The sequence below is a fragment of the Ovis canadensis genome, chromosome 2 (assembly GCF_042477335.2).
Source record: "Ovis canadensis isolate MfBH-ARS-UI-01 breed Bighorn chromosome 2, ARS-UI_OviCan_v2, whole genome shotgun sequence".
Lineage (NCBI taxonomy): Eukaryota > Metazoa > Chordata > Mammalia > Artiodactyla > Bovidae > Ovis > Ovis canadensis.
The window spans coordinates 163615416-163636534 of record NC_091246.1 but is presented as its reverse complement, the minus strand read 5'-3'; the positions used below and the strand labels follow the sequence as shown (position 1 = coordinate 163636534).

At 40.9% G+C, this 21119-nt stretch overlaps 1 protein-coding gene across 2 annotated transcripts; it reads right to left on the bottom strand.

Annotated features, from left to right (window-relative positions):
* Positions 1–3750: 3750 nt before the first annotated feature.
* On the bottom strand, positions 3751–14887 carry RBM43 (RNA binding motif protein 43). Of its 2 annotated transcripts, none has more exons than XM_069577603.1 (4): positions 13526–14887; positions 7050–7257; positions 5891–5979; positions 3751–5131 (listed from the first exon to the last, which is right to left on the bottom strand). In XM_069577603.1, the coding sequence occupies exons 1-4, from the start codon at positions 13526–13528 to the stop codon at positions 4400–4402; spliced, it is 1032 nt and encodes a 343-aa protein (XP_069433704.1). In that variant the 5' UTR covers positions 13529–14887; the 3' UTR covers positions 3751–4399. The 2 variants fall into 2 exon arrangements, with proteins under 2 accessions (XP_069433704.1, XP_069433703.1); XM_069577602.1 differs by having other exon boundaries at positions 13444–14312.
* Positions 14888–21119: the final 6232 nt, after the last annotated feature.

The window sequence follows — 21119 nt, the reverse complement described above, 5'->3', positions numbered from 1 at the left end:
GGCAGTAACATAAAAGCAATACAAAATGCACTATTTGTCCAAGGTTGATTTGTAACTTTTAATTTCTGAATAGCAACATACTTTATAGCTAAATTTTATTATATTGACAATGTACTCGGAACTTTAACTTCTGAATGGCTAAATGCAGTTAAAATTCTGCAAATTAAAATTCCATATATTAAATAAAAATTTCATATATGAAAAAAGCACAAATATTCCGTGATTTGTAAATGGGCATTATTTGGAAAAAAGAAAATACTGGAGTAAACTCTTTACTGATGATTTGGCAGTGTTTGCATTCCTATATTTTATCCAATAAATGACCTCTTTTAGAAAGCATTAAGAAAGAAATTCAGCCATCCCTAAACTTGGCATTCATCTACCAAACCAAGTACTGTCCTGCTCTCCCTTCTCATCCCTCCATTGGACTAACATCCATCCACAGGCTCTCATCCGTAAGCTCTGGGAGCTTCTCCTGACACTTATTGAAGAAAATTACTCAAAACACAAAAAGAAGGCAAAAAATAATTTTGTGACCTTTAATGCCATGCTAGACAAGCTCTAATAAAGCCCACTTTTGGGTCATCTCTTTGAGGACTATAAGTTTGTTTCACTTAATATCACAATTAATTAGGGCAATGACATTTTACAACTCTGTAAAATTAGACGTTTAACTTCTTGAAAAACTGCTAAGGTGTGATTATTTTCTGTTTAGCTGAGAAAACAACCTTCCAAATCAGGTTTATTGCACTGACAAGTTTGGTTTCTAATTTAGCAGTTTTTACTAACATGCTTTCTCCCCTTGACTTTTCCGTTTCATTTCTTATGTTCTTTTTGAATCGGTTTTGTCTTTATGCTCATTTACTCCTCAACAATAAGGTAGATAAAACTTTGACACACGTTTTCCCATGAGAATTGTGCTAAAAACTGGGAAATGACTAACATATCACAGGTAAGAGCTGACTCTCCAACTCTACCCCAAGTGCTTCCGTGTGTGTATAGCAAGCCCTGCTGCGATGGCCGCTGCGATGGCTTGCTTACCTTCTTTCTCCGCCAGACTACAGGCTGAATTCTAAACAGTCAGTGAACATTTCTGTTCACGTCACACTGTTGCCTCCAGAACCCAGAGGACGAGCACAGCAAAAATCCCTGAGTTTCTTACTCAAATGTTTCAGAGTCCTTTCTCCCATTCTTTTCCTTTGTTCATCATGAGCTGAAACCCACACATCTTCTTTTTTTAATTTGATAATGGCTCTTATCACATTCTGCAGCCTCTTTGAAAAGTACCAACTTACTATTTAATTAAATGATAGGTTTTTCTCCCAATGGCAGACACATAGGAGGGTTTAGGCTTGACAGCAGAACAGAATTCACATTATCTTCCTAGGCATCAGTAACTTTCAAAAATAAATTTTAATAAAAATCACTACTACCAACTGGAAGATTAAAGAGTCAGTTTTTATTAGGGATAGAAATTGATTACACAAGCATATTATAAGCAGAGTGTCACTAAATGAACTCTAAAATGGACATCAATATGTAAAACACCTGAAACAATAATAATCCTCTCAAACAGAAGATGCAATATTCATACCTGCAAACCAGTTAGCAACATTCAGTCTACGCTATCAAGGAATGATCATCACTCTGACCCAGCTCTTTGTTGAAAGCCTATTATATTGGTGTTAAACTTGTGGTAAATAATGAAAACCTGTGCAGGTATCAAAGGTAACTGCACCAGTTATCAATTTATTAACTCGGCTTTAAATTCATCCTGTATGCCTACTCAGTAACAACAAATCTGGGCCCTTTAAATATTCCCCCCTTGTAGCTGACAAGATGCTAGGCTTTCTCAGTAGAGGGCGCTGGAGAGGCACTGCGCAAAGAAAGAGTGTTGTTCCTGCTTCAGTGGATTAAATTGACAGGCTCTTCAGAATCCGGCTTTCCCCCCCATACCTACCCAGCTTCTTCAGCACAGGCAGCTTCTCCAACATTAGGCTCCTGCAGCACGGGCGGATGCTCCCGTGTCCAGCCCCCCAACCCCCCAAAGAAGGCCTCCCCCCACTCAGCAGCTGTAGTACACAGTGGCTAGCAGGAACCCTCCAGGCATGTATGTTAAGGGCGAGTCCCTGGTCAGACAGCAACTGTGAACAGACTCTTCCAGTACCCTAGAGGATGGATTTCTAGCAAGATCCCCTGGCACAAACCCTCCAGCGAAGTCTGGATTTCAGTTCTGGGGTGCGTGGTGGATGGGAGGAGGTTCTTCATCGGGTGCTCTATCTAAACTCCTTATATCTGCTATTTCTATATCTGGTAGAGTTTTCTCTATTTCTTATGAGCCAATCCCTCATTATCCCAATTCCCTGTCATTGCTAACAATCCTTTATCTTAAACTGCCTGTTCAAATTACTGTGCGCCTCCTCTCTCCTGATTGGACCTAGACTGAGACAATACCCCCAGAAGCAAAATGAAAATCAAACATCTTTTTAAAGATACCTTCAGTTCAGTTCAGTTCAGTTGCTCAGTCGTGTCCGACTCTTTGCGACCCCATGAATCGCAGCACACCAGGCCTCCCTGTCCATCACCAACTCCCAGAGCTCGCTCAGACTCACCTCCATCGAGTCCGTGATGCCATCCAGCCATCTCATCCTCTGTTGTCCCCTTTCCTCCTGCCCCCAATCCCTCCCAGCATCAGAGTCTTTCCCAATGAGTCAGCTCTGAGCATGAGGTGGCCAAAGTACTGGAGTTTCAGCTTTAGCATCATTCCTTCCAAAGAAATCCCAAGGCTGATCTCCTTTGTACTTAATATAAACAGAAGTTTCCCATGACAAAAAGTTTAGCCGTACAGAAATGAAATAAGACATTTAAAGAAATGGAGATAATTTACATAGTTGGGATTTAGGTAGCTAAGAAAAAGGAAAGCACATAGACTTGTCTTAAGCTTTTCTACTGCTACAAACAGTTCAAATCATCATAATCATGTTTGTTTATGTTGAGACGAGCAAGATGTATGTTTTATAATCCTGGGAGGGTCTTTGCAGTGCCCCAGATACTGAAAACTGGCTTAATGCTAAATTAAATGCAGGACAATCACAGACAACCCAATGACTTCCAAGTTTTACTTCCCTTCTTCAGTAAAAAATTTTCAAATCCTTCTGTCATCTTTAAGGAAACATTTCTCAAGTGTTTAAGTAGCATTCAGAAGACTATGAAAGGGAGAAGAACAGTTCACTAACCAAGAGCATGGGCAAGTTACATCACGTCACTGGACACCAGTTTCCTCATCTGAGAAAGGGAGATAAAGACAGCGCCTACCTCACAGGGTTCCTGTCAGGACTGAATAAGTAAAGATACGCAATGCATTTAAACTTATGCCTAGCAAGTAAGTGTATGCTATTATTCCCATCATCCATGATCCTATTGCTGAAATGCTATTACTTTTACAACTATAAAATAGACACTACATAATTTCAACAAGAGAATCAACATTTTATATAAGCAGTTAGGCTAAGTAAGCGGCAGGAAAAGTGTCCTGTATGTCCGGTAGCCTTATACCAATATGGGATTTAGTCAAGTAGTGACTACCTGCATCAGAAACATTTACCATCTAAGTAGCTTCTCAGGCAAGTTTTGCTAACATTTTAATTCTATTAATAGTAAACATAAACTTTATAAATGTTAAGCCTATATAACTTTATAAATGTATAAATATTGTCTATGGCATAATAATAATCGTTCAAACTTCTTATATATTAGAATGAAGTCTCTTTTTAAAATTTATTTTTAATTGAAGGATAATTGCTTTACAATATTGTGTTGGTTCCTGCCATACATCAACATGAATCAGCCATGGGTATATACATGCCCCCTCCCTCTTGAACCTCCCTCCCACTTCCCACCCCTCAAGGTTGTCACAGAGCCCCAGTTTGAGTTCACTGAAGGCTACTTTTTTTTCCTAAGAATTTGGGGTTGCAGAAAAAGCGAGGTTTCCTCAAAGTTTAGTGAGTTTTTTAAGTTTTATACCTTAGATATTATCTTTGGGTTTAACTCTTACTGATGGACAGCTACGTAACTTCAGACAAGGGTTTTTACCTTCTCAAATCCTAGTCTCTTCTCCTGTAGCATAAGAATGGCAATGCCTATGATGAAAGATGGTCACAGGAATTAAATGAGATAGGGAGTTCCCTGGCAGTCCAGTGGTTAGGACTTGGAGCTTCCAATGCAGGGGGCCCAGGTTTGATCCCTAGTTGGGGAACTAAGAACCCTAAGCTGTGTGATATAGCCAAAAAAAAATTAAATAAGATAATGTGTGTAAAGCTGGCATCATGCATGACATCACCACTGCTCAGTAAGGGAAGGAATCAATCAGCCCTTCTTGTTACTACTGCTGAGGATTTTATTACCTAACTTTTTGCCTTATTAATTCCATGACCTCTTTTTTAAACAAGTATGTGTCAGAAGGAGGCCCTATAACATCAATGTGTGTCTTATAGAAATTAACCAGAACATGAAGGTGACTCAAACTTAGCTGCTTGCATGCCAGCTTAATATTTTCTTTCTCTCTATCTTCCTTTCCTTCTAAAAGAAGTGTCTCCTTTCTAAGCTCAAAGTGAAGAGCATGTGAATATTTCTCAATGAACTCTTTTACCTGTTTTTCATTGTTTGACTGAGAACTACCTTGAGCATTCTTTATACAAAGTGTGGTAATTTCACCATCCACTGTCTCTTGACATAGAACATGCAATGTTCTCAGTGTGTTTTCATAAAAGTCTGTCTTCTTTTTCAGGTAAAGGAAAGTATCTGTGTCAAGAACAAGACTTTCTCCTCTTTTCGTAGCCTCAGGTGTCAACCACCTGGGGGGCTTTAAAGAGTGACTACTTCTCCGTGTACTTCCCCTGGGGCTCTGTCTATTCCTATTTTTTTCTGAAAGAAAACTTGCTTTTAATAGCAAAGATTCTTTGAGCTTCTTGATAGCCAGAAATGTTCCTTGAACGGAGATTCTTCCATTGGCTTCCAAAGGACTTAAGCATAACGTTGGGATTTCCATTTTCAGGTCCATTACCAGACTTTCTAGACGGATTTGACTCCGAAAAACAGAAAGATCAAGGACAGCCTTTACAGAGCTGAAGACCTAAAATTAAACAGAAAAGTTAAAACAGCACCACCTAGGGGAAAGACTGCATAAATACATTCTTGTTTTGCCACTTTCTGTCTGCCCAGCAGCAGCCCTAACGCGTCCTCCAAGGGGCCCCACAACCTATCAAGGCCACAGTGTTCCATTTGAGGTTCACAGTTCCTCACTGGATTCTCCCAAATAGAGTTGATTAAATATTATTTAGAGGCAGAATGCTTTTTTGAATCAAAGTTTTAAGCAGAACGCATAGATGAACTGTTGCAGGGGTGCTCTGTGGATACGGGTCCCTGGAGAGAGCCCTCCCTCCTCATGAGAAGGTCACTGGATGGCTGCAGAGAACCCTACCTTTGTTACAGAATAGTTTTAAATCAATGCTTTGAATTTTACTTTTTCCTCTTACTTCCTCCTTACCTGTGTCTTCAAAGCTCCTTTTTAATGTTCATCCAAATTGGTTTCTTACCCCACAAAATAAGTCTTTAGATAGATGCCAGACATCATCCATGACCATATAAGAGCTCATTGTCTTGATACTTTAAAAGTATCAAGAGCATCATAGAAAAACAGGAAAATAGAACAAGCAATAACCAAAAAACTCTCAAGACACAGGTTTGGCTTTTAACATTGACCCAGGTTAAGGACCTTGCACTTTCTTCCTAGAAGTCATGGGGTGAGGGTGCTTTGTGCCTCCCGTGTAGGAGACACTCGGCAGAAAACATGGGATCTAGACAATCAACATGCCTTCAGCATCACACCTACCTTTTCACTGAAGTGGGAGACTATGAGTTGAGCAGATCCAACCATGCCTTCTATACAGTGTTTCTTTTTTCTGACGACATTCTCTGCAACTAAGTGGAGGGGGGGCCTTCAGAAAGTTTTGCGGCACAATACAGTAATAATTATTTTAATTAATAGTAATAGAGATGTTTAGTTCTTTTAAAACACCTAAGATTTTTTTTCTGTTTTTCCTCTAAATTCAGCATTTAAATCCTTTTCCTTCTAGTTTAACGTATTAAAATTTAAACGTATGTATACATATATATATATAAAACACATGTTTGTTATGTATGTTACATATGTAACAGACACCTAAAAGTAAAGCCCCCACCACTCTGTTAATTATGGTCATGAGGAGACTTCACCTTTCTGAATCCAGGATATCACACTATTCTGGCTGGTTTTCCTCCGATTCACTGGCTAACCTGCTCAGTCTCCTTCACCAATTCTCCTTCCCTCCCCCTTCTCTCAAGGCATCGGCATGCACCATCCACGAGGCTAGAGGGGTGAACAGCTCTGCACACCCAACTTTCTCACCTAAGTCAGGTGTAGGCCAGGGAGAGACTGGCTCAATGTGACCTCAGACCCAAGCCATATTTCACCAGTCCAACTTTGCCATTAATAAAACAGTACTTTTTTATGAAGTTATGGATAGCTTTTGTGGGGCTTTTTTCTGTATTTTACAAGTTTTCTACAATAAAATGTATCACCTTTATCTCATGATATAGATGGATATAAAATACAGAAAACAAGAAGTCTTTAAGACTTTTTCGGTTACTGACAACTCTATCATAAGGCACTTTCACATACAGTCTTCCTAATGCACTATTGTGCCACTTTTATATTCAAGAATAGAATTACTGTTTTTTAAATTTAAACTTTACAAATCCCATGAATTATTTTGTTGTTGCTTTTGTTGCTGCCACTGTTTAGTCACTAAGTTGTGTCCTTCTCTTTGTGACTCCATGAACTGCAGCACACCAGGCTTCCCTGTCCTTCACTATCTCAGAGTTTGCTCAAACTCATGTCCATCAAGTTGGTGATGCTATCCAACCATCTCATGAATTATTCTACTGCAGTTCAATTTTTAATTTCATTCCATAAGTATTTCTAAGGTTATAAACATTTGATTTGGAAATACCTGTTTTTTCTTTGAATGTTACATATGCAACTCCCTTCGTTCTTGTTGGATATATCACATCTTCAACAACGCCACCCCCACTGTCAGTATCTTCAAAGTGAATCTTCACTACTGTGGTCAGTAACTGGTCATCAAGGTCAGTTGGAAGACCAGCAACTACAACTGTTCTTTCAGAAGCTTTGGATTCCTTAACATTCAAAACTGATGCCTGTGAAAGAAACAATACGATACTTTTTAAGTATCTGATCCTACTTATTATAGGCAATATTACACACCAGTGGGAAAGGCTATTTTATTTAATAGACTTTATTCAATAAAGGCCCTCTGGGACTGATCAGATACCTGAAGAGAAAAATAAGGAAAGGAGCCTGGCCTCACAACATATACCATCATAAATGCTATATAAATTTGAGAGTTAAAATGGAAAATGTAAAGCCTTTTTTTTAAGAAATGGAAAACACTGCTTAATATTTGTCAGATGTTAGAAAGACCTAAAAATAATAGTAATCACAAAGGAAAAAATTAAGAGAGAGTTTTCTAAATCAAATTTTTTTTTAAGTCAAGCTAATCACAAAATGTGGTAGTTTGGAGTTGACTGTCTTCTTGAATGTAGAGTTGAAAGTACATAAGACAATAAGAAATACATTCTCTTTTTGGTCAAAACTAGGGAAAAGTCACCATAAAAAAATAAATGAAACCCTACCAATAATATTGGGACTGCAGTGGAGTAAACCCTACCTTTCAGCACACATCTAGACACAACCCAACCACTGAGCACATGCTATTGCAGACCATGGAACCCTGGACACAGGATCAGCTGCAAGCAGATCCTTCCCTGAGTTCACTCTCGGTTCAGTTCAGTTCAGTCGCTCAGTCGTGTCCGACTCTTTGTGACCCCATGAACTGCAGCACGCCAGGCCTCCCTGTCCATCACCAACTCCCAGAGGTTACCCAAACTCATGTCCATTGAGTCGGTGATGCCATCCAACCGTCTCATCCTCTGTCATCCCCTTCTCCTCCTGCCTTCAAACTTTCCCAGCATCAGGGTCTTTTCTAGTGAGTCAGCTCTTTGCATCAGGTGGCCAAAGTATTGGAGCTTCAGCTTCAACATCAGTCATTCCAATGAACACCCAGGACTGATTTCCTTTAGGATGGACTGGATGGATCTCCTTGCAGTCCAAGGAACTCTCAAGAGTCTTCTCCAACACCACAGTTCAAAAGCATCAATTCTTTGGTGCTCAGCTTTCCTTACAGTCCAACTCTCACGTCCATACATGACCACTGTAAAAACCATAGCCTTGACTAGATGGACCTTTGTTGACAAAGTAATGTCTCTGCTTTTTAATATGCTATCTAGGTTGGTCATAACTTTCCTCCAAAGAGTAAGCGTCCTTTAATTTCATGGCTGAAATCACCATCTGCAGTGATTTTGGAGCCCAGAAAAATAAAGTCAGCTACTGTTTCCACTGTTTCCCCATCTATTTGCCAGGAAGTGATGGGACCAGATGCCATGATCTTCGTTTTCTGAATGTTGAGCTTTAAGCCAACTTTTTCACTCTCCTCTTTCACTTTTACCAGAGACTCTTTAGTTCTTCTTCACTTTCTGCCATAAGGGTGGTATCATCTGCATATCTGAGGTTATTGATATTTCTCCCGGCAATGTTGATTCCAGCTTGTGGTTTTTCCAGCCCAGCGTTTCTCATGATGTACTCTGCATATAAGTTAAATAAGCAGGGTGACAATATACAGCCTTGACGTACTCCTTTTCCTATTTGGAACCAGTCTGTTTTTCCATGTCCAGTTCTAACTGTTGCTTCCTGACCTATACAGGTTTCTCAAGAGGCAGGTCAGGTGGTCTGGTATTCCCATCTCTCTCAGAATTTTCCACATTTTATTGTTATCCACACAGTCAAAGGTGTTGGCATAGTCAATAAAGCAGAAATAGATTTTTTTTTGGAACTCTCTTGCTTTTTCAATAATCCAACAGATGTTGGCAATTTGATCTCTGGTTCCTCTGCCTTTTCTAAAACCAGCTTGAACATCTGGAAGTTCACAGTTCATGTATTGCTGAAGCCTGGCTTGGAGAATTTTGAGCATTACTTTACTAGCACGTGAGATGAGTGCCATTGTGCGGTAGTTTGAGCATTCTTTGGCATTGCCTTTCTTTGAGATTGGAATGAAAACTGACCTTTTCCAGTCCTGTGGCTACTGCTGAGTTCTCCAAATTTGCTGGCATATTGAGTGCAGCACTTTCACAGCATCATCTTCTGGGATTTGAAATAGCTCAACTGGAATTCCATCACCTCCACTAGCTTTATTTGTAGTGGTGCTTCCTAAGGCCCACTTGAGTTCACATTCCAGGATATCTGGCTCTAGGTGAGTGATCACACCATCATGATTGTCTGGGTCATGAAGATCTTTTTTGTACAGTTCTTCTATGTGTTCTTGCCACCTCTTTTTAGTATCTTCTGCTTCTGTTAGGTACATAGCATTTCTGTCCTTTATTGAGCCCATCTTTGCATGAAATGTTCCCCAGGTATCTAATTTCCTTGAAGAGATCTCTAGTCTTTCCCATTCTATTGTTTTCCTCTATTTCTTCATCACTGAGGAAGGCTTTGTTATCTCTCCTTGCTATTCTTTGGAACTCTGCATTCAAATGGGTATATCTTTCCTTTTCTCCTTTGCTTTTTCGCTTCTCTTCTTTTCACAGCTATTTGTAAGGCCTCCTCAAACAGCCATTTTGCCTTTTTGCATTTCTTTTTCTTAGGGATGGTCTTGATCCCTGTCTCCTGTACAATGTCACAAACCTCCATCCACAATTCATCAGGCCCTCTGTCTATCAGATCTAGTCCCTTAAATCTATTTCTCACTTCCACTGTATAATCATAAGAGATTATGATTCTAATACACTCTCTCTTAACTTCTTATATTAATGTTTTAATTTATTCCCCAGCTCATTTAGGGAACTGGACCTATAAACTTCTCACAATGCTTGTATAGGTAGTCCAGCCTGATTGCACCAGAATGCGGATATAATCTATTCCTAAATTATCCCCAAGGAGGACAGGATGTCTCATGGGTCCAAGTCATGGTTGATCAATCACAAAGATGTCTTGGTTTTCAGTTCAAAGAACTCTGTATACTCAGAGTCAGACTTTACTGTCGATAGGCAAACTGCTTCTGACCTCCCAGATAAGGAAAACAGTCTAAGCACACATACAATGTCCTATCCCAAAAATACATTAAAATAAAAATGAAAATAGAATTAAAAAGAGAATAAACCCAGTTAAGGGGAGCAGCAGCAGCACAGGAGAGATTCAAATTTCTTGAAGACTGGAAAGACATAATAGTATGTGGAAGGATATGACAGGGGAAACCCAGAGTAAAGAAGTGGGGGCTGCAATGGAAAGGGGACAACCTTCTTGGCAGAACCTCAGAAATTAAAAAAGGGAACAAAACCAAAATGATTAGTTGAAAGGCTAGCAGCAAGGCAAAACTAAATGAACATTCTAGGGAGAATCTGACCTGCTAGTATGGGTGCTGGCACCCCAGAGCAAACACCCCTCCCCCGCTTTCTGGTATTTGAAAAAGCCCAAGCCTAAAGATCATCAGAAAATTAAAGCATGGCATGTTTGGAATAAATTACAGACTACAAATAAAGACTCTATTTGACACAGCTGCTAGGAATATTTTTTTGTAACTGGAAAAAGGAAAAACACACATGATATTGGACCAAGAGGAGAAAAAGTAATACAGGATCTATTAGTCCCTGCTGTAAGCAATACTTACTCTTTGCATAATGACATGAACACTCTCATAAACTTTTAAATGAATTCTGTAAAAATCTTCAAAATTACCGCAGACTTAAATATGATTACAGAATAATATGGAATCATTCAACCCTAAAGGCAAAACTAACAGAAGCTGAGAAAAAAAGAAAAATCTAACTTATATTACAGAAAATCATGTAAATACTATCAAGATCTTAAGTGTTTTATGAAAGAAACAAAAATAATTCATAAGAGAATTTAAAATACTATTAAAACTTCCAAACTTGGAAGAAGGGAAAAGGCAGAGTTCACTTCCGTGAAATCGTCATTTATCACAACAGGAATTCAATAGAAAATGACTGAAGCCAATAATAACTGATCTCTCAGTATCTCCTTTGACATTTCAGCCTGTAGTTATTAAAATAGGGTGGCAAAAATGCACCTGCCTTTCTTAGAATACATAATATCTTGTCAATCAGTTGATCAATTAACTAATACCGTATTAACTAAGCATGTGTTCTATCCCTGGCAATATGTTGGGTACCAAAGATGACGCACACAGATATAAAACACCCCTTACCCTGAAATTGTTCCACCATAAAAATTTACTGAACATTTATTATGTGTGAGGCATTTGGACAGGCTTTAGGATTACCAAAACACAAAGGGGACCTCCCTTATGGGCGAGGAGGAGGCAGACACATATATAAATCATTTTAGCAGTGCCTGGTAGACACGAAAAGAAGAAGGTCTTCTTTACAAGAACAGACGAACAACCGAAAATGTGAAAAGGATACAAGACCATTCACAAGAAAATGCTAAAACACACAATAGAAGCCATTCAGAATTAGGAAGCAAGATTAATGCTGGCTAAAGCAGTCAAAGAAGGCTTCATGAAAGAGAGACCTTGATGGCTGAGGTCAAATTTTAATTAGTGGTCAAATTTAATTAAAAATGCAAACAGAGTTCACAGCAAAACAAAGGGACAGAGGAGTGGAGGATGCAAATAGCTTCTGTTGAGACAAAGAAAGCAAAGGTCCTTCGTGTCTCCTGAAAGGGAAATTCATAATTGACTCTGTTATGTTAGGTACTTTCAATGGAGCAAAACAGTTTCTTAAAATATTTGGGACAACTCGATTGCATAGGAGACAGGAAAAATATAAAAATGTGTTCCTGCATTCTAGCCCCAAGTGTAAGATGTAATTATCTCAAAATAGTTCTAGAAGAAGAAAAAAAAAAATGACAGACTATTCAGACATTCAGGGAATCTTGTTTCATACAAGATTTGTCTTGACTTGCTATGCATCTGGCTCTAACAGTCCGTGGTTAAAGTGGCTAATGAATAAGCATCCTTTTTGTCCTTCATCAATATCAAAGAAAACCTTTCAATCAATTTAAATTCAGAAAATCTTTTCTTTGCCACTACCTTCAGCAATACTAGTGTCATATTTCTTTATTCAAATGTCTAAAATTTATCTTTGAAATCAACAGACCGCTATTCATCTCTTCCATCCACCATTAAGAAGAAAAAGAGAGGTCTTGGAGATAGCCTTTTCAACAGTTGTCACATGGAGATACAATTTTTTTGAAATAAGAGCAACATTCTGACCAGGAGCTATCAAGGTGATGGCATTTTCCCTGTATCAGTGATAACGTTTTAAGAGACTTTTGACCATCCTATCAGAAAGCAAAAAGATATAAAGAAAAATTGAATTTATTTTTGTAAGGAAAGCACTGCTGCTGCTGCTGCTGCTTCTAAGTCGCTTCAGTCGTGTCCGACTCTGTGCGACCCCAGAAATGGCAGCCCACTAGGCTCCCCCGTCCCTTCCTTTACCTACATTCCTTTTCTTAAAATTGGTTTCATTCACGTTGCCTTTACCGCCCTCGGTAAACAAAATCACACTTTAAACTCACAACTGCTTTGGCGTTTCTCACCTGAAATAAAAGGCCCCTGCCACTGTTTTCAGGTGCTTGATGGAAAAAAGGAGCCTGCCTGCTTAGTAGCCCTGTCTTGTCCCGCTCTGTGGGAACCCCCTGGACTGTAGACCTCCAGGCTCCTCTCTGTCTATGGGATTTCCCAGGCGAGAATACTGGAGTGGGTTGCCATGTCCTCCTCCAAGGGATTTTCCCCACCCGATGGAAAGAACACGGAAGTCTAAATCTTAAATTTGCTAACAATTCTTGCGAGGCATCAAAGATGGTGACAACACAACGCCCTTTGTGTCTAGAGAAAGAACTAAGGCCAGAAGAGAAAAGAATTCCCGCTAAGACACCACGCTGCTTTCCCAACTTGTGTCCTTGGCTCCAACTCTTCGGGCTGGCCCTTTAACAAAGGAAACGGTGGCCTCCATTTCTGGGCAGTTCTCTGCGCTCCTGTTCCCCAAAGCGTGGGAGGACAACAGTTCGCCCTAACACTGCCACTCCCCGACCAAACGGCTGTGTCCGGGACAGCCGGGCACTCGGTGCGGGAGGCGGCCGCGGCGATGCGCGCCTTCGGAGCTGGCCGCACAGCCGCGGTCAATTTCAGGACGCGCCCAACTGCCAGCCCCGCAGGTGCGGAAAGGCTGGGCTGGGTTTGCCTCTGGGGTCCCTCCTCGCGCCTCCTCCGGTCACCCCTCACTCACGCCTGTCCTCTGGATCTTGGGGGACCGGATGACGACACGGGGACCACTCCGCCCTGCAAAACCCAAAACAAAAGCAACTTGCCATGGCGGGGAAGAGACTCGCCTTCGGCTGCCGGCGGGGCCCAGAGCTGGGGGAGTCTGGGCGGGCGCACGGGTTTTGGTTTCGGTTTTCTGTTCCCGCTCTCTTGGAGACCGCCTCTCCACCCCACCCCGCGGTTCTGCGGCCTGGAGGCCTCGGGAGGGGAGCAGGGACCTGGGACAGCGGCTGTCAGGACGCCCCCGATAGTTTTGCAACTTTTGAAACCAAGCTGGAGAGAGGCCGGAGGATTCCTCGGTGGGAGTGCGGGGATTCTCCCCGCGGCTGTGTCCTGTGCGCAGTAGAATCTGAATGATCCTTCTTGACGCCCTCATTATCTCCCTAGCCCTCTTCCCACCACGCCGTGCTTGTTTCTCCTCTTGTCACCTACCCAGGGCCAGTAGCCAGGTGCGCAGGGCGCAGGATGGACGGCTCACTGTCCCTGCCAAAAAAGAGCTCACCACTCTGTCCACCCTGTGCTCAGATTCCTCAGCCAGACACCTACTGGGACACCGGGAATATATATACATAGCTTCAGAGTCAAAGAGAGCATGAATAAGAAAAGCAGGTGGCTGACTAGTATGCAGAAATCCAATTCCACGACTAAGAAATACAAGCTGATATCAGAACAGAATCCCTTTCTCTGAGGATTAGATTGGCAAAAATTTAAAAGTCTTGGTAATACCCATTGTTGGCCAGTGTGGGGAAGCATCAATGTTGCTGCAACTGTAGACCGGTATAAACATTTTAAGGATTTTGGCCCCTCTCAAAAATGTAAAGTGCAAAATTAAAAAAAAAAGTTAAAATGCATAAATCCTTAGAATTAGCAACTCCATTTTCAGAACTGAACTGAAGTTACAGTGCACAAGAATAACTAAGATATTGTACAGAAATTTTAACTGTGCATTGCTTGAAATACAACTTTTTTTCAGACACTGGCATCTACCCAGTTTAACCAAGAATATAACTATTTATTATATGGCCAATGGCACGTTTAATGAGCCAGGCCTAGGGCTATGACGATTTTAAAACAGTGAGGTAAATCTACGTGCAATTCCCCAATTATATTTTATATTCAGATCCCTGCACTTGAAAGCCCACTCTAATGTCCGATAAGCATGTAAAATTTAGTGAGAACTTCCTCCCATTCTTCTCTCTTGGTAAACTGCTCTAGCACCCACCAAGGAGCTTAAATTTAAGACTCACTTGTCTTCCTTAATCCCTCTTTTCTCAGCTGGGTTAGTACGTTCCATTAACTGCACACTCTCCAACTTTATTTCTACCACCCAAATCAACCCAGCCTTTTGGCCTTGTTCCCCTTCAATTCATGCCGGATACCACACCCAGTAAGATATTTTTTAAATGTACATCAGGTTTGATCACTGTTCAACACTTCATTGTTTTTCCATTGCACTTTGAATAAGATTTACATCCCCACCAAGGGGGTTTCCCTGGCCCTGCTTCTACCTCTAGGCCTTGTTGGCTCCTCCCCGATATTCACTTAACTGCCTCACTGCTTTCAGTGAAGCCTTGGCTCAAATGAGCCCTCTTCAGAGAGACTCTGATCACCGAGTCCAAATTTGTCCCCCCAGTTATTATCCCATCTTAATAACACTCACCTTTTTCTAAACTATCTGCACACCTTCATTTCTTTTCTCTTAAGCCATCACCTGCACCAACACAATACATAGTAGGGTAGTAGGAAGGGGGACCCCTTCAAGGCAGGAGACTGGGCTTTTGTCTAACACTCAGAAATGAACTTTCCGAGGAGACATATGTGCTGGCAGAACAAGACATTTTTGGGGGAAGGGGCAACGGGATGGAGAGCGAGAGGGTAAGGGAATCCAGGAGAATCGCTCTGCCATGTGGCTGACAGGCTCAGGTTTTATGGTGATGGGATTAGTTTCCAGGCTCTCTGGCCAATCATTCTGACTCAGGGTCCCTCCTGGTGTGCTGTGCATTGCTCAGCCAAGATGAAATCCAGCAAGAAGGATTCTGGGAGAGTGGTAGGACATATGGGCTGGCATCTCCTCTCTTCTTTTGGCCTATCCTGAATTCTTCCGGTGGGTAGCAGCTTGTTAGTTACGATAACTCAAGCAAGTGCCTACTATCAGGCCTGGCCAGGGTGGGCAGTTTTGCTCAATGGTTTCCCTAACAGTAGTACTGCTCGCCAATATTCTGCTTGTCCTCAGTTCAATTTCATGTGGAGGTACTGGCCTTCTCCCTTTGATGCTAGACATGGTCATAAGATTCATTCAGCCAAGAAATGTAAGAATTGATATGTCTAATATTTGGATGGGAAAATTTCACTGCTTTAGCCCAAGAGCCGTCCATGCTCTCTTTGCCTTGGTGCTCATAGAAGCATGTATTGAAAGGAACATGTGTCAGTGAGCCCACACATAGAACACAGCTGCAAGAGGGAGTTGCCTGAACCCATAACAAAATTTACATGATTACGAAATAACTTTGAAGTTTAAAACCACTGAGCCTTTTTTCAGCAATATCACCTAGCATACTCTTATTAGTATATCAAAGACACTAGAATAAAAGAACACCATGAAAATATCTGCAAATCACACATCTGGTCAGGGATTTGTGTTCAGAATACACAAAGAACTGTTACAACTCAAAACTAAGATAACCCACTTTAAAATGGACAAAAATTGAATAGACATTTTGTCAAAGAAGATACATGAATGACTAATATGCACATGAAAATGTGCTCAACATCATGAGTCATTAAAGAAATGCAAATTAAAACAATGAAATGTCACTCCATACTGACTGTAATCAAAAAGACAGATAACAGCAAATGTCAACAATGTGGAGAAATGAGAACTCTCATGCATTGCTGGTGGGGAAGTAAAATGTTACAGCCATCTTTTAATATAGTTGATCAGTTTTTCTGCATAAGTTTACCATGTGACCAGGAAAATTCACTCCTGAATAATCCCCCAAGAGAAATGAAAACATGCAAACACTTACAAGCAAAAATTCATAACATTATACATAATAGCCAAGAAGCAGAAATAACCCAAATGGCCATCAGTTGCTTAATAGATAAATAAAACACATTATGTTGATATATACATATATATATATATATACACATATATATATATACACACACACACAGGTAATACTGCTAGGAAATAAAAAGGAATGAAATACTGATATATGCTATAACAAGGATGAAGCTCAAGAAAATCCTGCTAAGTACAAAAACACTAGACACATAGTGCCACACTTAACCAGAAAAGACAACTATGTGAAGAGAGAAAGTAGAAAAGCAGGGCCTTGGGCTGGAGGTGGAAACAAAGATTAACTGTAGATGGACATGAACACCATAATCCAAGTTGGGAATCCCTCCTTTCCAGGGAATAATGAGAGACCTCAGAATAGAGTCAACAATGCAGGGCTAACTCACCTGTGGAATCAAACCTGGCCTAGATTGACCCTTAACATTGTATGTGCCATCTATTCCAACTTGTATGTGCTTAGAGCATTCCGGATACACTACCCCGCAAAATGACTCCGTGGCATATTGAATATTCCAACCTGAAGGAAATGTGAGGTACTAGAAGGACTTTCTGAACTTCTCCCAAAGCAGGTCGTAAAATTCTCATGTGAGAGGTGCTCTGCCTGTACCCACGGGAAAGGAACATCCTGATCTCCAGAGACAGAGAGATACAGAGAGGAATCTGAGTGAATAGGCTTCACTAAGCCGGGAAAGATTGAGGGCAGGAGGAGAAGGGGACGACAGAGGATGAGATGGTTGGATGCCATCACCGACTCAATGGACATGGGTTTGGGTAGACTCCGGCGATTGGTGATGGACAGGGAGGCCTGGCGTGCTGCGGTTCATGGGGTCGAAAAGAGTTGGACCCGACTGAGCGACTGAACTAAACTGAACTGAAGCTCCCCTCCTTTTATTATAGTTAGCTGATGTTGTTGTTTAGTCATTAAGTCCTGTCTGACTCTTTATGACCCCATGGACTTAGCCTGCCAGGCTCCTCTGTTTATGGGATTTTCCAGGCAACATTACTGGAGTGCGTTGCCATTCCTTCTCTAAGGGATCTTCCCCACCCAGGGACTGAACCCTTGTCTCCTACACTGGCAGGCAGATTCCTTACTGCTGAGCCAGTGGGGAAGCACACTTAGCTGATACTCTGTATCCTCTCATTGCCCTCCTTCCACAACATCACTCTTCAACTCTAGCAAGGAGACACTCAGGTGTAACCATTTCTTCTGGTCTTAATTTCCTTATGAAGGTTCCCAAAAGGAGAAGGCAATGGCACCCCACTCCAGTACTCTTGCCTGGAAAATCCCGTGGGTGGAGGAGCCTGGTAGGCTACAGTCCATGGGGTTGCTAAGAGTCAGACACACTGAGCGACTTCACTTTCACTTTTCACTTTCACGCATTGGAGAAGGAAATGGCAACCCACTCCAGTGTTCTTGCCTGGAGAATCCCAGGGACAGGGGAGCCTGGTGGGCTGCCGTCTATGGGGTCGCACAGAGTCGGACACGACTGAAGTGACTTAGCAGCAGCATGTCACAGAAAACTGATATTAAATAAATGTGTATACTTTTCTTCTTTTAATCTGTCTTTGTCAATGTAATTTCCATATCCAGCCAGGCACTCTAAGAGGCTAAAGGAAAACTTGTGTCTCCCACACCGTGTCAGACTGTCTCTGAGGAATCATGACTCCAAATGTGGCCAAAATAATCCTGGCAGTTTATTACTAAAACTACATCCAGAAGAAAAACATTTAACCTCTTATAGGCCCAGTTAGAAAGCCTCCTATCTCAGTACACTTTTTTCTGTCTCACAGCCTAAGTAAAATCAAGTTGGCTGACATTTTTCTGAATGTTTTTAATCTGTGATACCAGAAAAACAAAAACAAAGCCTATTACTAGATATGTTACCTCTATCTTGATAATTACTTATCTTCTTAAGATGTGGTATTCATTGTAAAGATATCCAAAGATAGGATGGAAAGAAAGTTATTTTTAAAGGTGTAGCTGTCAGTGCTGAAATGCAGCAGTGGGATAGTTCTTCACGGCACAATTTATACAAGTATAGGACTGATGCCTACCTTTCCAGAAAGCAATTGTAGCCGTAAGTTAAGATCCTTAAAAGTTAACTTAAAAGCCATAACTTAAGATCCTCAACATATCAACCTAACAAGTATCACCTTGAAATAAGGTCAGCAATGCAGAAAGATATTGGGTAACAAGATATACAAGGGTTCATGGACAACTTACCACTGCTAAGTGTGAAAAAAATGGAAACAATCTTAATGTCAAACAATTGGGGAAATAATAGCCTAGGATATATTCATAAGATTAAATGTAACATGATTAAAAAATGAAAAACTAGAAAAGAGGACATAAAAATATTTTCCATTATCCATGATGGTAAAGTGTTAATGATTTTTATCATCTTCATTATACTTTGTGTATTTTTCAAGAATAAGCATCCTTTTCTTTTAAGTATTAACTAGATATCGTTAATGCTATTCACTCTCCAGTGTTCTTGCCTGGAGGGTCCCAGGGACGGGGGAGCCTCGTGGGCTGCCGTCTATGGGGTCGCACAGAGTCGGACACAACTGAAGGGACTTAGCAGCAGCAGCAGCATACAGTTTTGGCTTTCTGCCTTCCAAGCATATGATAGGACTGAATATCCAAATTCCTTTACAGTTGGGTGGAGCCATATATATAGCTCTAGTTCAGTTGTGAATGGAAGGAACATATTTGGACCGAGAATTTCATTGTCAGTTCGAGACTTCAAAACTCCTTTTCTCTGGCATTGCATCCAGCAATAAAGCTGGTGGTCACTGAGTGTCTACCATGGGCATTCCTCTTGTTGACCCATCATGGACATGTAGCATGAACAGTAAGTGAACTTTTGTTGTTTTAGGTCTCTAAAACTTAGAGATAATTTATCACATTAACATCACATATTCTAACACAATTAATACAGAAACTGGCATTCTGGAGTATTGCTGTATGTGTGTGTGTGCACACACACACGCACACGCTCAATTATTCAGTCGTGTCCTACTCTTTGCAGCCCCATGGACTGTAGCCCAACAGGCTTCTCTGTCCGTGGGATTTTCCAGGCAAGAATATTGGATTGGGTTGACATTTCCTCCTCCAAAGGATCTTGTAGGGAAAAAAAAAGAGACAATTCACAACACAATCTGAAACACTTGGCTTTGGCTCAGAGTCCAAGCGGCAGATGATTAGAAAATAGAGATTAGGATGGTAGTCCATTTTATGTAGTGGGAAAACATGTGGTAAAACCATCACACATGATAGCTTGGAAGACAGATAATGTACCTATTAGCTTGCAGTTTTGTTTTTTTTTAAGACAGTGTGAAAACCAGAATTAGTAGCATATGTCTCAGTGAGTTTAACAAAATAGTATAAGAAAGAAATGAGCTTAACAAAGAGTTGGCCAATTTGAAAGCCAGAAAAATGGGGAGTAAAATCCAAAACTATGGGAACTTGCAGAGTTGGACATAAAATCCTTTTCATTCTTAAATGATAAAACTGAAAAGACCTTTGAGTAAAAAAGGCTGATTAGATCTTCTGCAAGGATAAAATCGGTGATCAAATCAAGGTTTAAATCTGAACAAGTTAAGGTCCCTCAGAGTAAAAATGGCAATTAAGGCTGTGAAATTCAATAAACACTTTCAATTAAACAAACTAATTCAGGGAAAAGAAACTATAAGTGGCCTGATAGACTCAAATCAAGTGAAGACAGGGAGAGAAGAACGGAGCCAAAAAAGCAGAGAATTATAGCTACTCTAAAAAGAGAGGGCGTCCTTTGTAGCTCAGCTGGTAAAGAATCTGCCTGCAATGCAGGAGACCCTGTTTCACTTCCTGGGTCAGAAAGTTGCCCTGAGGAAGGGAATAGGCTTCCTTCTAGAAGGAGTGTATAGGCTATACACTCCAGTATTCTTCGCCTTCCCTGGTGGCTCAGACAGTAGAGAATCTGCCTGCAATGAGGGAGACCTGAGTTCCAATCCCTGGGTTGGGAAGATCCCTGGAGGAGGGCATGGCAACCCACTCCAATATTCTTGCCTGGAGAATCCCCATGGACAGAGCAGGTGTCAAAGAGTCAGACACAATTGAGCACAGCTAAAATCAGAAGTCTAGAAAAACAAAACCAAAGGTTTGGCTATTAGCATATGTAAGCTGACCAGACTTTAGTCTATTTTAGTAGAGAGAAAGCCTATTAAGTTTTTTAAATATACCAGCTAACCAGCCACTGGCCCAGGTAAAGAAACTATGACGGTTCAAAACTTTAAAAACTTGGTCCCAAACACTTATCATAGAAAGTGTACCAAGTGAGGAAGCTTTTCAGCCTCCAAGAAAAATATATTATGAATGTCCATTCTAGATATGGCCCAGGAGAATAATGGAAAAAGAAGAAGGTCCAGGACCTATGAGAACAATGAGCAAAAGACAAATTTCCAGGGAGTTGCAGTCGCATCAAAAACTCCATAGGATTTCACAATGGCTCTGGCCCAGTGATGGCTTTGTGCCTCCCATTCTTTCCTTTTCCAAATGCAAGAGAGCAGTTATCTTATTC